Source organism: Zeugodacus cucurbitae, chromosome 3, assembly GCF_028554725.1.
Source record: "Zeugodacus cucurbitae isolate PBARC_wt_2022May chromosome 3, idZeuCucr1.2, whole genome shotgun sequence".
In the NCBI taxonomy this organism is placed as follows: domain Eukaryota; kingdom Metazoa; phylum Arthropoda; class Insecta; order Diptera; family Tephritidae; genus Zeugodacus; species Zeugodacus cucurbitae.
Genome location: NC_071668.1, coordinates 32,357,741 through 32,379,563, shown reverse-complemented (window position 1 = coordinate 32,379,563; position 21,823 = coordinate 32,357,741). Strand labels below are relative to the sequence as shown.

General features: G+C 36.9%; 2 protein-coding genes across 3 annotated transcripts in view; both read left to right on the top strand.

The window, feature by feature from the left end:
• Positions 1-5,973, top strand: part of LOC105219441 (protein Wnt-10b) — a 190,271-nt gene extending 184,298 nt beyond the window's left edge. Inside the window, 1 exon segment of the mRNA XM_054226495.1 lies at positions 5,535-5,973. Coding sequence (XP_054082470.1) covers positions 5,535-5,722 — 188 coding nt within the window. The 3' untranslated portion in view covers positions 5,723-5,973.
• Positions 5,974-10,312: 4,339 nt separating this feature from the next.
• The window catches only part of LOC105219440 (neither inactivation nor afterpotential protein C), a 123,891-nt gene continuing 112,380 nt past the window's right edge, over positions 10,313-21,823 (top strand). For both annotated transcript variants that reach the window (XM_054226542.1, XM_054226543.1), the window contains exon 1: positions 10,313-10,469. The gene's annotated coding sequence lies outside the window, so the exon portion shown is untranslated. The remainder of the gene's footprint in view (positions 10,470-21,823) is intronic.

Genomic DNA, 21,823 nt, shown 5'->3' with positions numbered 1-21,823 from the left:
TCGATTTTTGAAAAAATCGTGCAAGAACGGGATTGGTTACCTGTCCGGTACCGTAACTGCATTCAAGGCGCGGTATCTGCTTTGCGTACCATATGTAGAGGACTCGCCCAGTCGCTACTAGACGGCCTGTTGACGGTAGATTTTGTTGCTGCTTCCAGAGATGGTTGATGAGTTATGTCTGCAAAACTTGTTAGGATATCCGAGAATGGTAGATTTACGTTGATTGTCGAAATATTTGGCGTACAGATTGATTTCACCGAACATATTGTTTTAGGGCGGTGCGGCGGTCAAGCAATCGATGACGTTTTAGATCTGGTAAAAGATCGAAATGTGATAGGAAGTCGGACCCTATTATAGCCTGGGAAACGTCGGCGATGATAAATTTCCACACAAACTCTCTTCGTAAGTTTAAGTTTAATTTCAATAAAGCTTCACCAAACACTTGAATTGGTGAGCCATTTGCGGCAAACAGTTTTGTATCCGATTTGGTTGCTTCAGCGAACGTCGAACACCTCGGTATAGTTGACACCTCTGCGCCGGAGTCGATAAGAAAACTCAATTTAGTTGTAGTGTCGAATATATTGTTCGATAGTTTTTCAGGACGTTTGCCTGATTCTGAAAAACAGTTCGCTGAGCAGGCCTATTTTGCGTCGGTTGATGATTGCGGATGTGCCATTTTGCATGGCTGTCTGCATTTACGACCGTTGCGTCCAAATTTGGTGTGATACCAGCATGTTTCGTTGGAGGTGTTGTGCGAGTCACGATGACCTGCCGGGGTCCTAGATCTAGCCCGAGAACGATTTCCGTGATTGGTGAGTAGTTGGTCGAGTCGCTGTCTGAGCGCGGCTACTTCGACACTCAGATCTGGTACGGTACCTTGCTGCACGGTACATACTTCGCTGTTTCTCCTTGACGCAATTTGATGGATTCCGTGATGGAATCGGCGATTTTCAACTTTTCGACGGTTGACACATTTGTTGCTATAATTACTGCTTGAGTATACGTGGGTTATCGTGTGATCCATAAGTCGTGGAGAATGTTCCACGTCCGCCATGATGCCCCTTGCATCGAAACAAAAATTTAACGAGTAAAAATACGCCTCAATGTTATCCTCTCGCATCTGAGGCAGCAACAATCGGGGAGCAAAATGTTGTGTCATTTTCGAGGATGTTCCCTCCTTCCGAAACCAGTTGACTTTCGTCGAAACTCATTGTAAAAAGTTAGAAAAATGTATAATAAAAAATATATTAATTTTCACCAATGGTCACCAATGTAGAGCGTATGTTGTGGTAGGCACGTCTTTACTCTACGAGTCGTCAAGAAGAAAGGAAAAATGTACAAAGCATAATAATAACTCCGAAAGAGTGACGGTGCTGCCACATATATACTCATCTACATATTTATGACTTATTAGATAAAGTGAATTCGCATATCTTTGCGCTCGCGATCTCTGCGCGTTGCATAGAATTCTGTTGACTTCTGAATTCTATCAGCTGGCTTTTTGATACTTTATTTTTATACTCTCGTAACAAATGTTGCTAAAGAGAGTATTATAGTTTTGTTCGCATAACGGTTGTTTGTAACACCCAAAACTAAACGAGTTAGATATAGGGTTATATATTCCAAAGTGATCAGGGTGAAGAGTGGAGTTCAAATCCAAATGTCTGTCTGTTCGTCCGTCCGTCCGTCTGTGCAAGCTGTAACTATAACTAAGCCATAAATAAAGCTATGGAAATAAAATTTGGTATGATATGGCATATTTAGATGTAATGTTTTTGTCGAAGTGGGCGTGGCCCCGCCCCCTACTAAGTTTTTTGTACATATCTCGCAAACCAATAGAGCTATATAAACCAAACTTTCTGCAGTCGTTTTTTTTAGCCACTTCCTAATGCAGTCCAAAAATGAAAGAAATCGGATCGTAACCACGCCCACCTCCCATACAAAAGTTAGGTTGAAAATTACTAAAAGTGGGTTAACTCATTAACGAAAAACGTCAGAAACACTAAATTTCACATAAGAAATGGCAGATGGAAGCTGCACTCAGACTTTCTTTAAAAAGTGAAAAATGGGCGTCGCCCACTTATGGGTCAAAAACCATATCTCAGGAACTATTCGATCGATTTCAATGAAACTTGGTTTGTAATAGTTTCCTTACATCCCAATGTTATATTGTGAAAATAGGCCAAATCGCTTCACAACCACGCCTACTTCCTATATACCAGAACTCTGAAGACAATCTGAATCGTTTACTTTCCAATATATAAAGTAAGTACTAGTGAAGAGGTTTTTAAGGCCCCATATATCGAACACGAGGACCTCGGTACTTCTAACCTAATATTATGGTTTCCAACTTTCAATGGACTTTATAAAATATATATGACGAATATGTGGGCCAAATTGTGTATTATATAATATAAATAAAGTTAAATATATAAATTGCGAGGGTATAAAATGTTCGGTTACACCCGAACTTAGCCCTTCCTTACTTGTTTATCATTGCTATAGTTCTGACTCTTTTCCAGGGTTGCCATAATGTTTTCGTGAAAATCTGTCATTTGAAAATTAAATATTCAAAAATAGGACAAAATTACGATAATTCATTTTCTTATTTATAACGTAAAAACTTGTACAATTCCAGGACAATAAACAAACAAAGGAAATCAAATTTCATTCATCACCTACAGTTACGATATCAGGGGAGTTACTCTGTAACGCGTTGCGAAAAGAAATGCGTTACAAAAGAGAATTGCGTTGCGAAGGGAAATCGGTACTCTGTAAAATTGTAGAAAATGTTGAAATGTTTTTTCGTTCACATATTTTCAAAAAAGTTTACATTACTGCCACAAAAAAATGAGAATGTAAACAAATTTAAAAACAGAAAAGTCGAACATGTAAGGAAAAGCAAAGTTCGGGTGTAACCGAACATTTTATACTATCATATTATTATATATTATAAGACTCAGTGCCATGAAAATTGTTTCAAGTGTTGGTAAAACTTTATATTAAACCAAATTGAAGAATACGGTAAGATATTGTTTTATATACGGTATTCAAAATTGAATTTCTATAAAGTACCAAAATATTAATGTTGAAGCATTTATACAAACGAACAGACGAAAGACAGACATCCGGAGCCAAACTGGTCATTCTCGATGAACTCTATCTAAACCGTTTAATTATAGGTGTTAAAAATAACGGTTGTTCACATAACTATTGTATTCTCTGTACAATATGTTGCGAGAGCATAAAAAGTGCACTATATAAACAATCATATGTTTTATTCCCACTGCATTACCGACCAAACGACAGGTTGCTAACACCCAGTAGGGAAGTCGCTAAAAACAAAAAATGGCTGAACCTCAACATGAGGTGACGCCCAGAAATAGTCTAAGCTCGTTTAGAGTTAATAAAATTAGAGAATTACAAAAGGCTAACTCTCTAGTAAATCAGAGGCTTAAAACTTTAGAAGCGATGTGTAATCAATTACACAAAGATAATATAGCACTCAAAAAAGAAAACGAAGAACTGAAAGACCGTAAAAGCAAGCCTGTTCGTACAGCACCAAAACCATCAGATGTAAGTGTTGATGAAGTATACGAAACTGATGAAGATGAACTAACTAAAGAAACTGAGTGGATACTCAAAAAGAAGCGTTCTTCAAAAAAACGTAAAGCTGATAGTTCCCCAACAATTAATAGCCCTATGGAAAATAAAAATAAAGAAAAGGCGGTCATTTATGATACCAAAATTTATCGACCACACCAATTATAATAAACGATGTTAAAGATTTTAATAAATTACATTCGAATATTACCGCTCTAACAGAAAACAAATTTGTAATAAAGCTTTTGAGTAACGGTGCCTACAAACTAAATACATTTGATCCTACTGGCTATCGAACAACAACAAAATTCTTGTCAAATGAAAATATACCTTGGGCAATAAATGTAATGATAAAAAACTTACACCACTCATGTGATACTCTATCCGTCTTGAACGACCTTAAAGATCAGGACATACAAAAAACTTCTGCGGTAAGCCATCGAGATGTGTGAAATGTGGAGGCAAACATCCTACAACTAAATGCACCAAAGCCGAAAAAGATCCTTCCAAATGTTGCAACTGCAAGCTACCGTGGTTGTGTCGTTGCAAAACAACTGCAAAAATTAGTGGAAGGAAGGAAGTAATCCGCCCATCAACTTCTAAACTTACATTTGTGCAAATGGCTATGCAAGGTCAGACAAAAAACAGTTCAAAAAAGTAGTCCAGTATCCCAAATTCTGGATAAACTAAACGAACAAGAAAAATTATTTAAGTCCATAAACCAGCGGCTCAGCGCTCTTGAATACCATATAGAATTTATTGATGAACAGTAACTCTTCGATAAAACGAACATAGTGGGATTTTTTTTTTTTTAATTCCTTTTGGGCTATTCTGAATAAAGCTGTATTAATCTATTAATTAAAGCGTTTTTTCACACACAAAACTAGTTGTTTTCAAGAATGATAGATGAAAAGATTACGACAAAGGGTTACCATTAATTCTTTGTGTTTTCTGTGACGACACGCAAGTCAGCAACGTGTGAGCAAAACATGCAAACGAAAGAAAAACTGTCGAAATAACATTTTTTTTAATTTAATGTAATGCTGTAATGTAATAACTAGTGTCTGAATTTAAGTGAATGAATTTATCTTCAAAATCTCAACAAGGTGTTAAAAAAAAATGTGCATATTTGACATAATTCGAATCATTCTGTCCTAATTAAAACATTCGTAAAAATAATGGATTTATTTTCAATCGACTTTATATTACTATAGCGAGGAATGATTGCATCAGTTCCGATGACAAGACCGATTAATCACTCGGACTCTAGTAATAGAGTTATAGAAAAGCTTTTTCTGTGCAAACTGACTAACATTTATGAATGTTTTTTGATTCGTGTATTACATTTAATGTGTTAAGTTATTTAAAGACATACTTTTTTTAGGGTATAATACTTTTCTTATAACAGTATCATTATGAAAATTACTAAAGAAGCATCAAAAGGCATTTTCAATGAAATAATGCAAACAATTCAACACGTTAATCTTTCACAAAGAGGAATTAGTTTGTTACTTTTGACCACAAATTTTAATAATTTTAATACATACTGCAGATATTAAATAATAACTGTATTCGATTCGATAAACATTAAAAGTAGATAATCGAATAAATTATAGATATTTAAACAGACTGGCAGGATATGCAAAATAACCTTGCGCTAACCTGTTCTCTAACACATACGCAGTTTTATTGCACAAAAACATTAGTGGTTGTTACAAAAAAAAAAAGGCATATTGCCATACTGCGACTTTGCAATTTTTATACAAATTCTACATTAAATTAGTACCCTTATCTTAATTATAATACATATGTATAACCAAAGAGCAAACATTGAAAATGGAATAATTTGAAAATGATATTGCTTTAACATATGAATAACTTTATAAATTCTCAATACATATTTAAATTTGTATTTTCACATTTTCTTTTAGGAACATCAGGCCGGAAATGCAACCACAACAGTACTGTTAGCGACGGTTGCACATCACTGTGTTGTGGCCGAGGTTATAATTTGGTCAAGGAAAAACGGGCCGAGCGCTGTAATTGCAAATTTCAATGGTGTTGCAAAGTGGAATGTGATGAATGCCAAATCGAGGAGTGGATAAGCGTGTGTAATTAATTTTCTCTATTTAATATTATTAACACATAAATCGAAAAATTAGAAGGTAAATAAAAGATTGCCGGATGTGAAAGAGTCTTGCTGTAGTTGTAAATATGTATAAACTTAAAGTTAGAAACAATATGTACTTGCATAATTCTTGTAATCATCATAAAAGTCATGAAGTACATATATATATATATATATATTTATTTTGCACATTGTAAAAGTCATGTATTTTATATTGAATAAATAAAAGAGTAGATATCACAAGACGGAGCAAGAGCTTTTTATATATATAATTATTTTCAATCGATTGCCAAATTTTCATTTTCAAGATTCTTTAATTCATTCATGAACAAACATTCAACAAAAGAAAAAGGAATATCGTAAAAAAAAAATAAGTGAGTATTCAAGAACCTTTAGCTTGCCATTTATCCTGGATAATATATTCTAAACAACACTGAGAGTGGCAGCATCTATGACCAATTCTCCAATTCACGTCCCAAGAGAAAATTAATCTAAAAGAATCCATTAAAGGCCATCTTCGAGTGTATAATGTGGTAACTTATAATAACATTCATAATTTATTTATCAAGTTAGCAAATCATACATTCATATCATGTATTATAAAAGACATATAAAAAGGGTACACATTTAATGTGGGGTTTATGGCGAACATGGAATATGGAAATATGTAACATGAGCTAAATGAGCGCTCTGTGGTAATATTGCAATAAGTCAGCTGTTTTTTAATTGTACAAAGTCGATAAGAATAAGTAAAATACAAAATTATTGGAATTAGGAAGTATAACCTCCATTTTATTACAAAATAAAAAAGGACATGCTTTGAATCAACAGATGATTGTGATTCGCGACAAATGCGACATAAACTGAAAATATTCTAACATTACAATATCGCGCAAACGATCTGTGGTAATATTGCTATTGCTAATAGGAAAATCTGTGCAATCGTGTGTATTGAGGAATCATGTCCGTCATCTCCTGGTGTAACACTTTCACTACCAGTCAGCAGGTTGGAGAAGTGTTGCCTCTATAAACGCAGTATGTCCTGAACATCAGTGACCAGATTACCTCCTTGGTTCGTACTTGAGAATTTTCCGGTCTTGAAACCTTCTCTAAGTCGCCTCTTCTTTTTACGTATTTCGTCCTCATTCTTTGTACGTTCTCTTCTTTCTTAAGCTCTGGGTATCCATTACATTACAACTATGCGGGTGTTATTGTTTGTTGCTGTGCAGGCCAGGCCAACGCTACGCACGTACTGCACATATTGAGCTCTTTGACATAAACATGAGTGCGAGAATAGGCTCCGCTCAAGTTATAGAACTAATCCTTAACATCCATAAGAGCTTCCTCAAGCCATGTCACGATATCGTGCAGCGCAGTGTCAACTGACCTGATTTTGTTGTAGACATGCTGTGCCCTTAACAGCTTACCCCTTGTTTAGGGTAGGCTGATGGATCTGAAATCCTTTGTACTGACTTGAAAGCTTTTTCCTTTTTTCGTTATGAAACACCCAGACCCGCCTCTAAGCCTCAGTAATATGACATATCCTAACGCAGTTCATATACATATATGGGTGCCAACCAACTGCATGATAATTTATCACCTTCTGTAGCTGAGCAGGTATGTTATCATCAGGTCCCGGGGGCTTGTAAGACTTCAAAATACTTATAGCCCAGGTCAAGTGACGTACATCCAGAAGTTCGAAGTAAGACACTATAAATGAAATGTTTTGTTCCGATATATTCATTAGTGCCAACTTTATATATTGTACTTGGACTTTTGGGATGTAAGAAAAATATCATAAATCAAATTTCATTGATATTGGCCGAGTAGTTTCGGATATATGGTTTTTGACCCATAAGTGGCTGGAGCCATACCCATTTTAAATTTTGTAAACCAATTTGAGTGCGGCTCTTCCGTACCTTATTAATGAAATTTAAGTTTTCTGGTGTTTTCCCTTACTGAATCAAAACGTTTTTAGTAGTTTTCAACATAACCTTTGTATGGGAGGAGAGCGTGGTTAAAATCCGATTTCCTCCATTTTTGGACTGTATAAGGTAGTATCTCAAAGAAACGACTCTAGTTTGGTTGATATAGCTTAACTAGCTTATGAGATATGTACAAAAAACTAAGTAGGTGGCGGGGCCACGCGCACTTCTCCAAATAAAATTACATTTAAATATGCCCCTTCATAGTGCGATCCATTGTACCAAGTTTTACTTCCATAGCTTTATTTATGGCTTAGTTATGGCACTTTATGTGTTTTCGGTTTTCGCCATTTTGTTGGCGTGGCAGTGGTCGAAAGCAAACTTACTATGGTGCCAAGAAACACATATACCAAGTTTCATAAGGATATCTTAATTTTTACTCAAGTTATACCTTGCACAGACGGACGGACGGACAGACAGACATCCGGATTTAAATTCCACTCTTCGCCCTGATCACTTTGGTATATATAACCCTATATCGAACTCGTTTAGTTTTGGGTGTTACAAACAACCGTTATGCAACTTTGTTGCGAGAGTATAAAAATTCCGAAAACTCAGCCATTGGCACCTCATCTTCTATGACGTGTCCAATAAAGTCTTGGGGAGAACATCATAACCCATGATTGGTTTGTATTAAATCAACAAACCAAAAATATTTCGATAGTATATGGATAAATCTAGTTAATGAACGAAGGAAAAAAGGAAAAATTTAAATTTGAAATTTTGACAGAGTTTTAACATATATTTTCGGCATATATTGGCTCCCAAAAAATAGTTATAATAACAATATAAACAAGTAAGGAAGGGCTAAGTTCGGGTGTAACCGAACATTTTATACTCTCGCAATTTATTTATTTAACTTTATTTATGTTATATAATACACAATTTGACCCACATATTCGTAATATATAGTCCATAAAATCCATTTAAAGTTGGAAACCATAATATTAGGTTAGAAGCACCGAGGCCGTCGTGTTCGATATATGGGGCCTTAAAAACCTGAAGTCCGATTTCGGCGATTTTTAGAATGGGGCTGCCACACTATAAACATGATATTTTTGCAAAGCTCTGCACCGATATCTTCACTAGTGCTTACTTTATATATTGTAAAGTAAGCGATTCAGATAGTCTTCAAAGTTCTGGTATATAGGAAGTAGGCGCGGTTGTGAAGCGATTTGGCCTATTTTCACAACATATCATTGGGATGTAAGGAAACTATTATAAACCAAGTTTCATTGAAATCGGTCGAGTAGTTCCTGAGATATGGTTTTTGACCCATGAGTGGGCGACGCCACGCCCATTTTCCATTTTGTAAAAAAATCTGAGTGCAGCTTCCATCTGCCATTTCTTATGTGAAATTTAGTGTTTCTGACGATTTTGGTTAGTGAGTTAACCCACTTATTGTAATTTTCAACCTAACCTTTGTATGGGAGGGGTGCGTGGCTATTATCCGATTTCTTTCATTTTTGGACTGTATAAGGAAATGGCTAAACCACTCGCCCACTTCCCCAAAAAAATTACATCCAAATATGTCCCTTCATAGTGCGATCCTTCATACAAAATTTTATTTCCATAGCTTTATTTATGGCTTAGTTATGGCACTTTATGTGTTTTCGGTTTTCGCCATTTTGTGGGCGTGGCAGTGGTCCGATTTTGCTCATTTTCGAAAGCAACCTTCCTATGGTGCCAAGAAATAAGTGTGCCAAGTTTCATCAAGATATCTTAATTTTTACTCAAGTTACAGCTTGCACAGACGGACGGACGGACAGACATTCGGATTTGAACTCCACTCTTCACTCTGATCACTTTGAAATATATATCCCTATATCTAACTCATTCAGTTTTGGGTGTTACAAACAACCGTTATGTGAACAAAACTATAATACTCTCTTTAGCAACTTTTGTTGCGAGAGTATAAAAATCCTTCGTTCATTAACTAGATAATGTTATCCAAAGATAACTTTTGAGATATCTTGTCCACCCTCTTGAAAAATTAAATTTTGAGATAAATCCGTTTAAAGTATTACATTCGTACTGACGTGGCCTTATGGACGGAACTTTCAAAAGGTATATATCTTAGAATATTACTCGGATTGCTTTGATATTTTTGAATAATATTTTAAACATATTGAACTATTTAATTTTTTTTTCAAATAGTGGGTTTCGAAACCCCTAACCCCTTTAAATGCAAATTTCATAAACTGCTCACGTCAAATTATGCTCGGTGGAAATATATAATATTCCATTTTCATTCCACAGCGTAATTATAGCAGAAATTAAATAATGCATATCCACTCTCGAACCGAAAGCGGTAAATACGTTCTTGACATCAAATACAGGACATAATGACATTACCAATCAAAATACAAATTCGATAAATATGCTGATATCTGTTAAAAAAAAACAGATTTATAAAAACTAACATAATTTTGACACTTCACTACAGGAGACTCAAAAGACATTCTAATGAAAACCGACCAGTCCTAATGTTATCATAGTTAAGTATTACGTATACACTACTTACCCTAACGACTTATTCATGTAAATAAGTATATCCTATTAGACAATTTGAGAATACGCGAAAAAAACTTAAAAGGTTTCCCTCTTTTTGAGGGAATTTTTCTTCATAAGCATATTCAGTACATATTACGCAGCCTACTGTGCTGCATGTAAATTACGGTAAAGCAATTTTTTAAACTAAAGTGACAAGTATTTCAATATTAAACCTATTTTAAATTTATCTTCAGGTGTAGGTATGTATTTATTGAAAAATAAAACAACGTTGAACTTTTAAAATCGTTAAGTTTTATTTATAAGATTTAAGAAATTGTTGGACCTCCGCCCTTGGAAATTAAAATACCCAACAATAAAAAAATGGTGAAAAAAGCAAATTAATTATTAATATGTAACAATATTTTTTCCAATTTGTATTTTCGACAACATTTTTTTCAAAATTTCCAAAGAAATTATACATAGAAGTATATTATATACATACATGTACATAGGATAACACCTGAATAGAGATATGTAATAGAGAGACTATGACTGCATAGTTCACGTAACTTACACCATAGGAAGGCTACTATTGTAGATGGGCGAAATATGCCACGCCCACTACTTCATGTTAACCGCAAACCTATAATGTGCTACAACTAAGCCATAGAGTTATGAGTTATCAAATTTGGTATAGAGGATGACACTATGTAGGGACATATTTTGCTGAACTTTTTATTGGAAAGTGGGCTTCGTTGCGCTTGGGGCTTCTTATATAATTATAAAAATAAGTATTATTTAAATAAATTTTAAATAAATAAATTAATTTAATATATACATAGTGTTATAATTAATATTTCAGCAGGAGTTATGCTTTGGGGTAGTTTTTATTTTACTTAAAAATTGTTTATTTTAAAAATGTTTTATTAAAGAAATCAAAAAATCGAATCTTGACACCTGTATCCTTGTGAATTTTCCAAATTTTTTCGGATGCATCCTCAGTTCATAAATCAAATATGTAATAATATTTTCCGCATCGCGCTTCTGGTAGTACGGATGCAAAAACCATTGTTGAAAAAAGAACTGCATAGATCAGCATATCAAAGAAACATATTTAAACAATATTCTGTGACATTTTTACTTACAAATTCCAAAAACTCAGCCGTGGGCAGAAATAATTGAGTTTTGAATTTTTGACAGAATATTAACCAAAAACACACACTTTTTAAGTCAAATTTTCGCCATATAATGGGTCTAAAAAAATAGTTATAATCAAGATATACAAAATCCTTCGTTCATTAACTAGCTAATGTTAGTTCAAAGATGTGTGCAAAATTTGAACAAAATAGCTTCATAACTTTTCGAGATATCGTGTACACAAACTTAAAAAATTGAGTTTTGATATAAACGCGTTTAAAGTTTTACATTTATAATGACGTGGCCTGATAGGCGGAACTTCCAAAGGGTATATGTATATCTTAAAATATTATTCGGATCAATTAGATATTTTTGAACAATATTCTAAACATATTGCACTATTTAATAAGACAAAATAATTTTATTTTTTTAATTTTGAAATTTTTAAACCCACCCCTTAATTGAGGCAGTATATAGTTATAAAAATAAGCATCATTTAAATAACTAAATACATTAATTAATAAGAAAGGAAGGGCTATGTTTGGGTGTCACCGAACATTTTAAGCTCTCACAATTTATCTATTTAATTTTATTAATATAACAAACAATTTGGCTTACATATTCGGCATATATATGGTATAAAGTTCATAGAAAGTTTGAAAACCCTAAGATTTTGTATATGGGAGCTAGGGGAAATTATGACCCGATTGCACAAATGTTTGACACAGAGACATATTATTAGAAGAAAAGTATTCTTTCTGAATTCCTTCAAAATATCTGAGAGACCATATATTTTCGGTAAAAAATTTATTACAAGCACTGAGGTCTCCATGTCCCATACATGGGACTTTAAAGATTCGGGGAAACACGCGTACCAAGTTTGACTATAAATGCTGTATTTATGCAAAGTTCTGTTCCGATATCTTTACTTGCGCTTAACTTATATATTATAAAGTAAACGATTCAGATCGACTTCAAAGTTCTGGTATTGGTTGTGAACCGATTTGATCTATTTTTATAACATATCATTGGAATGCCAGAAAATATTACGAATCGAATTTCATTGAAATTGGTCAAATAGTTTCTGAGATATGGTTCTTGACCCATAAGGGGGTGGAACTATACTATTTTGAGTGCAGCCCTCCTGACCATCTTTATAATGAATTTTGAGATTTCTGGTGTTTTTCCTTACTGAATTAAAGCATTTTCAGTAGTTTTCAACATAACCTTTGTATGGGAGGTAAGCGTGGTTATTATCCATTTCCTACATTTTTGGGCTGTTGAAGTAGTATCTAAAAGAAGTAGACTCTAGAAAGTTTGGTTGACATAGCTTACGTAGTTTACGAGATATCTACAAAAAACTTAGTAGGGGCGGGGCCACGCCCACTTTCATCAAAAATTTAGTTATGGCACTGTATGTGTTTTCGGTTTTCGCCAGTTTGTGGGCGTGGCAGTGGTCTGATTTTCATCTTCGAAAGCATCCTTCCTATGGTGCCAAGAAACACGTGTACCAAGTTTCATCAAGATATCTTATTTTTACTCAAGTTACTGCTTGCACAGACGGACAGACGGGCGGACGGACCGCCATCCAGATTTCAAATCTACTCGTCACCGTAATCACTTTGGTATATATGACTCTATATCTAACTCTTTTAGTTTTAAGTGTTACAAACAACCGTTATGTGAACAAAACATTATACTCTCTTGTTGCGACAAAAAAATGAAACAAGTAAGGGAAGGTTAAGTTCGGGTTCAACCGAACACTTTATACTCTCGTAATTTATTGAAGAAATTTTATTAAGATACACACAAATTTACCCATATATTCGGCATAAAGTTTAATAGAATAACGAAAATCGTCACAGATATATATGAGGGCTAAGGTAATTTCGGAACCGATTACATTCATTTTCACCTTCAAGGTACACTATATCCAAAGCTATACGCTCACTTAATTTTGCTAACATATCTCACATATTAACCAATACATATATGCGGAATAAAGCCCACGGTATTTTTGGAAATCTCATAATTTGGTACATATATGGGAGCTATATTGGAGGATGGAGTCATATGTAGAAGTTCACGTAAGTGAGGGAAGTTTCTGACTGCCATTCACTTGGGAGTGGCCAGGAACGATTCTTTTACATGTGGCTCAAGCAGCTCACAACTTCCGGTCTTAGACCAAGTATCCTCTGGGTAGCCAACAGACATCCGTCTGGAAGCGAGCTAAAGTGAGAAGGCGAATCCCGCTTATGCGGTTGTGCGTAGGGCTTGGAACCCACCACATAAAAACGAATAACGAGTGAATAAGAAACACAGGCCTCGGATGAGAAACCCCCCTTTTGATGACGACCACGGCAAACGTATAAAGGACTATGATTTAAGGGCATGCACCTGAATGTCCGGACCCTTAATTGGGAAGGTGCCTCTGCCCAGCTGGTTGATGTCCTCGTAAGAGTAAAGGCTGACATCACCGCAATCCAGGAAATGCGATGGACGGGACAAGGACGGAAGAAGGTGGGTCCTTGTGACATCTACTACAGCGGCCATATAAAGGAGCGCAAATTCGGTGTTGGATTTGTGGTGGGAGAGAGACTACGTCGCCGAGTCCTGGCATTCACCCCGGTGGATGAACGTCTAGCCACAATCCGCATCAAAGCGAGGTTCTTCAACATATCGCTGATTTGCGCCCACGCCCCGACGGAAGAGAAGGACGAAGTGATCAAAGATACCTTCTATGAGCGCCTAGAACGTACCTATGAGCGCTGCCCCCGCCACGATGTCAAAATAGTGCTTGGCGATTTCAACGCTAGGGTGGGTAAAGAAGGTGTCTTTGGCACAACAGTCGGAAAATTCAGCCTCCATGACGAAACATCACCAAACGATCTGAGGCTGATCGACTTCGCCGGGGCCCGAAATATGGTCATCTGTAGTACTAGATTCCAGCATAAGAAAATCCATCAAGCTACTTGGCTGTCCCCGGATCGAATCACTCGCAACCAGATCGATCATGTTGTCATAGATGGACGACATGTCTCCAGTGTTTTTGATGTGCGTACGCTTCGTGGTCCGAACATTGACTCGGACCACTATCTTGTAGCAGCTAAGATACGCACCCGCCTCTGTGTAGAAAAGCGCACACGTCAACAAACACAAGGAAGGTTCGACATCGAGAAGCTGATGATATCGATATCATTGGAAAAAACACCCGCGCCGTTAGTTCTGCTTTTTCCCGCCTGGATAAGGAAGCGAAGCGAATGGGTCTGGTGGTGCATGAGGACAAGACGAAATATCTCCTGTCATCAAACAAACAGTCAGCGCATTCGCGTATTGGCTCCCACGTCACTGTTGACAGTCATAACTTTGAAGTTGTAGATAATTTCGTATACCTAGGAACCAACATTAACACCGATAATAATATCAGCCTTGAAATCCAACGCAGAATCACCCTTGCCAACAGGTGCTACTATGGACTGAGTAGGCAATTGAAAAGTAAAGTCCTCTCTCGACGAACAAAAACTAAACTCTACAAGTCCCTCATCATTCCCGTCCTACTTTATGGTGCAGAAGCGTGGACGGTGTCAACATCCGATGAGACGGCACTAGGAGTTTTCGAGTGGAAAATTTTGCACAAGATTTACGGTCCCTTAAACATTGGCAACGGCGAATACCGCAGAAGATGGAATGATGAGCTGTATGTGTTGTTCGACGACATAGACATAGTCCAGCGAATAAAAAGACAGCGGCTACGCGAATGGATGAAAGTGCCCCAGCTCTGAAAGTTTTCGATGCAGTACCCGCTGGTGGAAGCCGAGGAAGAGGGAGACCTCCACTCCGGTGGAAGGACCAGGTGGAGAAGGACCTGTCTTCACTTGGTATTACCAATTGGCGCGAAACCGCCAAAAGGAGAGATGCGTGGCGCACTGTTGTGGACTCGGCTATAACCGCGTAAGCGGTTTCTACGCCAGTTAAGAAGAAGAAGAAGGAGATGTTATGACCCGATTTTAATAATTTTTGGAGCAGAGACTCACTATTAGAAGAAAACAATTTCCTCTGAATTACTTTAAATTCTCTGAGAGATTTACCCATATTTTCGGTTAAAATTTACCCTTAGGCGCTGAGTTCAACATGTTCGATATTCGGGGCATTGAAAAGTTATAGTCCGTTTTCGACAACTTTTTCACAAGTGAAGCCAGATATGATATGCACTATTTGTGTAAAGTTTTATTCCGCTGTCTGTAAAAGAATCAGATGGAATTCAAAATTGTGTTATAAGGAAAGTAGTAGTGGTTGTGAACCGATTTCGCCCATTTTTTATCAGGGTGCCAGGAAAATATTATATACCGAATTTCATTGAAATCTGTTGAGTAGTTCCTGAGATATGGTTTTTGACCCATAAGTGGTCGATGCCACGCTCATTTTTCATTTTGTAGAAAAATCTGAGTGCAGCTTCCTTCTGCTATTATTTCTATGAAATTTAGTGTTTCTGACGTTTTTCACTAGTTAGTTAACTCACTTTTAGTCATTTTCAACCTAACCTTTCTATGCGAGGTGGGCGTGGTTATTATCCGATTTCAACTATTTTCATGGTGTGTATTGGGTACGTAGGAGAACCGACCGCAGAAAGTTTGGTTTATATAGCTTTATTGGTTTGCGAGATATATACAAATAACCGATACTTCGCCAAAAAAATTACATCCAAATATGCCCCTTCCTAGTGCGTTCCTTTATTCCAACTCGGTTCACAACCACGACTACTTTCCTTATAACATAATTTTGAATTCCATCTGATTCCTTTACTTTATAATGTATACATAAGGAACCAATGAAGACAGCGGAATAAAACTTTACACAAATAGTGCATATCATCTCTGGCTTCACTTGTGAAAAAATTGTCGAAAACGGACTATAACTTTTCAAAGCCCCAGATATCGAACATGTTGAAATCAGTGCCTAAGGGAAAATTTAAAACGAAAATATGAGTAAATCTCTCAGATAATTTAAAGTAATTTAGAGGAAATTGTTGTCTTCTAATAGTGAGTCTCTGTTCCAAAAATTATTAAAATCGGGTCAAAACATCTCCTAGCTCCCATATACCTAATTATAGGTTTTTCAAAAGTACGGTGGGCTTTATTCGGCATATATGTATCAGCTCTCATATACTATATATGCTGATTTTCGTTATTCTATTAAACTTTAAGACAAATTTATGGGTATTTGTGTGTTATCTAAATAATTTTTTTTTTTTAAATTGCGAGAGTATAAAATGTTCGGTTGCACCCGAACTTAGCCTTTCCTTACTTGTTATCAATGTCAATTTCTGAGATATTTGATTGTTGAGCAAAAAAGAAACTCGGCAGCTAATAGTGGTGTTTTCTTTAAAAACGAAGCTGCTTAATTTGTCTGATAGCAATTAACATTTTGCTATCAATAAAGGATAAATAAAATAGCAGTAATACTTCTACTAGCCAGCGTAGCCGCTGTCATTTTATTCGAACTATGTCAATATGTTTGTATAACTCATGCAGGTAATCGTTCCATAGTCTACGGTATTCGCTGTTCGCAATGTTCAAAGAACCAAGGTCTTCAATTGCCTACTCAGTGCAAAGTAGCTCCTGTTGGCAGTGGGTGATTCTGCTTTTGATTTTAAGACTTATGTTAATGGCGAAATTACCTACAACTTCAATGCTATGACTGTCAACAGTGACATAACATTCGCTTCGAACTAACGGCGCGGTTGTTGCTTCCGATGATATCAATATCGTACACCAGCAGCTGTGCACTCCTATAGAAGCTTGCTCCTGACGGAGCTTTTGGTGTTTGTCAACGTCAGCTTATACAGCCGTTTTCATAAGCCATCGCCCGTTGCACAGTGGTTCCCAGGCTAAAAATCAAAATATAGATAACAAAATATTTTCACAAAATGTAACCGAATTGTCTCTAAAATTACCAAAATTTTATATCCAGTTTTATCTAGAAGACGTGAGAACATGTTCGCGCAGCGAATACTTCTCAACTAAAGGGAAATTTCAAAGTGGTCTGTCGAATATTTACCTTCCTAAATTTGAATGATTTTAAATGTATTTTTAATGAAAGGTATATGTTTCATGTTTCAATATTAATAAAAGCAAATTTGTGTTGTATTTCTTAATTAATGCTTTTCATTACTTTGTTTTTTATATGCGTCTTTATTATGTTTAATTAAAGTTTTAGTTGTGTTTCACTCCCTCTCCCCCTTTGATTTTTTTGTCCAGTGTATTTGTGGCTGTCTTAAATTAATATAAATGTTAAAGTTTGCTGCAGAAATTTGCAGATACATATATGCATAATCTATAATATACTAACACCATCTTTTTTCATCAAGAACAAATTTGCTAAACCATAAATTAACATGTAAGGAAAGGCTAAGTCGAAAATCATCAGATTTAGAATATAGGCTGAGGTATTTCCTGAACCGATTGCACTCATTTTCACTATCCACATTCATTATATCCATAATAAGATTATATGCTTACTTAATTTGGCTAAAATATTTCACATATTAACCGATTTATAAGGTGTTAAGCCCATCGTATTTTTGAAAACACTATAATTAGGTATGTATATGGGAGCTGGGGGAAGTTATGATCCAATGTAAAACATTTTTGGTACAGAGACACACTATTAGAAGAAAAAGATTGAGACATCTGAGATATTTACCGATATTTTCGGTGAAAAATTACCCTAAGGCACCGAGTTCTTCATATTCGATATGGGGGCATTGACAAGTTTTAGTCCGATTTCGACAATTTTTTCACAAGCCATGCCACAGATCATATACAGTATTTGTGTAAAGTTTTATTCCGCGATCTTCATTGGTTCGTAATGTATATTTCATAAAGGTAGGCGTGGTTATTATCCGATTTAAACTATTTTCATGATGTGTGGTTGGGTACGTAAGAGAACCAACTGCAGAAAGTTTGGTTTATATAGCTTTATTGGCTTACGATATATATACAAAAAAACATATTTGGGGTCGAGGTCACGTCCACTTCCCCAAAAAATTACATCCAAATATGCCCTTCACTGGGGCGATCCTTTGTACCTAATTTTATAATTTTATTTATGGCTTAGTTATGACACTTTATGTGTTTTCGCCATTTTGTGGGCGAGGCATTGGTCCGATTTTGCCCATCTTCGAAATCAACTCTCTCACGGTCCCAAGGAACATGTGTGCCCAGTTTCGTCAATATATCTAAATTGTTTAATATTAACCCTTGTACGGACGTTATGTGAACAAAACTATAATACTCTCTTAGCAACTCTTGCTGCGAGAATGTAAAAACAAGCTTTGGTACAAAGGATCATATTAGGGAGTTGAATATTTGGATAAAATTTTTTTGGGAAAGTGTTACAAACAAGGTTATGTTGAAAACTACTGAAAGTGCTTTAATTCAGTAGGGAAAAACACCTAAATGGTTATTGTAAAGATTTTGTAGAAAAGCTGCATTAAGCTTGGTATAAAAATTGGACAATGGGAGTGGCGACGCCCACTTATCGGTTAAAAATCATATCATAACATTTTTTTGGCATCCCCATATTACAGTTTGAAAATGAGGGAAATCGGTTTACTTTATACCACAATTTTGAAGTTGATCTAATACAAATGGTGCATTTAGAGTGTGGGATTCCCGGTGTAAAAATCCTCGAAATCGGACTATAACCTTTCAAGGCCCCAGATATAGAACATGAGGACCTCAATTCTATTGGCAAATTCCGAAAATCTCGCAGATACGTACTTAGCCCTTTTTTGTTAAATATCTGATAATAATGTATTATTAAGCATCTATATACATATATATGTATAGAAGAGGGCGGCCGGGAGTTAACCACGACTTTTTCCCTCAATATATTTATACCTCTTTTATTACAATAAAATGAAAAAGTTTAAAACCGAAAATAACAAAATTATTATAACTTGTCACGATTGTCCCTATGGGAGCTATAGGTAGTAGTACGATGTGGCCAATTTTATAATGTTTAAATATTTTTTTTTTTTAATATTTTTCTTGTTTTTTTGGTGAAAATTTCATAGCGATATCTCAACGGGAAGTATTTATGGTTTAACACAAGCGGAACCACTGTGCTTTGGTTGTTGCATACTAACGGTTTTGCCATTCTCATCGAGTGCTTTACTCATTTTTAATTCCTTAATTGGATGGATGGAGTCATATGTAGAAGTTCACGTAAGTGAGGAAAGTTTCTGACTGTCATTCACTTGGGAGTGGCCAGGAACGATTCTTTTACATGTGGCTCAAGCAGCTCACGACTTCCGGTCTTAGACCAAGTATCCTCTGGGTAGCCAACAGACATCCGTTTGGAGGCGAGCTAAAGTGAGAAGGCGAAACCCGCCTATGCGGTTGTGCGTAGGGTTTGGGACCCACCACATAAAAACACCCCCCAATGAAAAAGAAAAAACAGCCTCGGATGAGAGACCCTAATTTTGATGACGACCACTGCAAACGTTTCAAGGACTACGAAATAAGGGCATGCACCTGGAATGTCCGGACCCTTAATTGGGAAGGTGCCTCTGCCCAGCTGGTTGATGTCCTCGTAAGAGTAAAGGCTGACATCACCGCAATCCAAGAAATGCGATGGACGGGACAAGGACGGAAGAAGGTGGGTCCTTGTGACATCTACTACAGCGGCCATATAAAAGAGCGCAAATTCGGTGTTGGATTTGTGGTGGGAGAGAGACTACGTCGCCGAGTCCTGGCATTCACCCCGGTGGATGAACGTCTAGCCACAATCCGCATCAAAGCGAGGTTCTTCAACATATCGCTGATTTGCGCCCACGCCCCGACGGAAGAGAAGGACGAAGTGATCAAAGATACCTTCTATGAGCGCCTAGAACGTACCTATGAGCGCTGCCCCCGCCACGATGTCAAAATAGTGCTTGGCGATTTCAACGCTAGGGTGGGTAAAGAAGGTGTCTTTGGCACAACAGTCGGAAAATTCAGCCTCCATGACGAAACATCACCAAACGATCTGAGGCTGATCGACTTCGCCGGGGCCCGAAATATGGTCATCTGTAGTACTAGATTCCAGCATAAGAAAATCCATCAAGCTACTTGGCTGTCCCCGGATCGAATCACTCGCAACCAGATCGATCATGTTGTCATAGATGGACGACATGTCTCCAGTGTTTTTGATGTGCGTACGCTTCGTGGTCCGAACATTGACTCGGACCACTATCTTGTAGCAGCTAAGATACGCACCCGCCTCTGTGTAGAAAAGCGCACACGTCAACAAACACAAGGAAGGTTCGACATCGAGAAGCTGATGATATCGATATCATTGGAAAAAACACCCGCGCCGTTAGTTCTGCTTTTTCCCGCCTGGATAAGGAAGCGAAGCGAATGGGTCTGGTGGTGCATGAGGACAAGACGAAATATCTCCTGTCATCAAACAAACAGTCAGCGCATTCGCGTATTGGCTCCCACGTCACTGTTGACAGTCATAACTTTGAAGTTGTAGATAATTTCGTATACCTAGGAACCAACATTAACACCGATAATAATGTCAGCCTTGAAATCCAACGCAGAATCACCCTTGCCAACAGGTGCTACTATGGACTGAGTAGGCAATTGAAAAGTAAAGTCCTCTCTCGACGAACAAAAACTAAACTCTACAAGTCCCTCATCATTCCCGTCCTACTTTATGGTGCAGAAGCGTGGACGGTGTCAACATCCGATGAGACGGCACTAGGAGTTTTCGAGTGGAAAATTTTGCACAAGATTTACGGTCCCTTAAACATTGGCAACGGCGAATACCGCAGAAGATGGAATGATGAGCTGTATGTGTTGTTCGACGACATAGACATAGTCCAGCGAATAAAAAGACAGCGGCTACGCGAATGGATGAAAGTGCCCCAGCTCTGAAAGTTTTCGATGCAGTACCCGCTGGTGGAAGCCGAGGAAGAGGGAGACCTCCACTCCGGTGGAAGGACCAGGTGGAGAAGGACCTGTCTTCACTTGGTATTACCAATTGGCGCGAAACCGCCAAAAGGAGAGATGCGTGGCGCACTGTTGTGGACTCGGCTATAACCGCGTAAGCGGTTTCTACGCCAGTTAAGAAGAAGAAGAAGGAGATGTTATGACCCGATTTTAATAATTTTTGGAGCAGAGACTCACTATTAGAAGAAAACAATTTCCTCTGAATTACTTTAAATTCTCTGAGAGATTTACCCATATTTTCGGTTAAAATTTACCCTTAGGCGCTGAGTTCAACATGTTCGATATTCGGGGCATTGAAAAGTTATAGTCCGTTTTCGACAACTTTTTCACAAGTGAAGCCAGATATGATATGCACTATTTGTGTAAAGTTTTATTCCGCTGTCTGTAAAAGAATCAGATGGAATTCAAAATTGTGTTATAAGGAAAGTAGTAGTGGTTGTGAACCGATTTCGCCCATTTTTTATCAGGGTGCCAGGAAA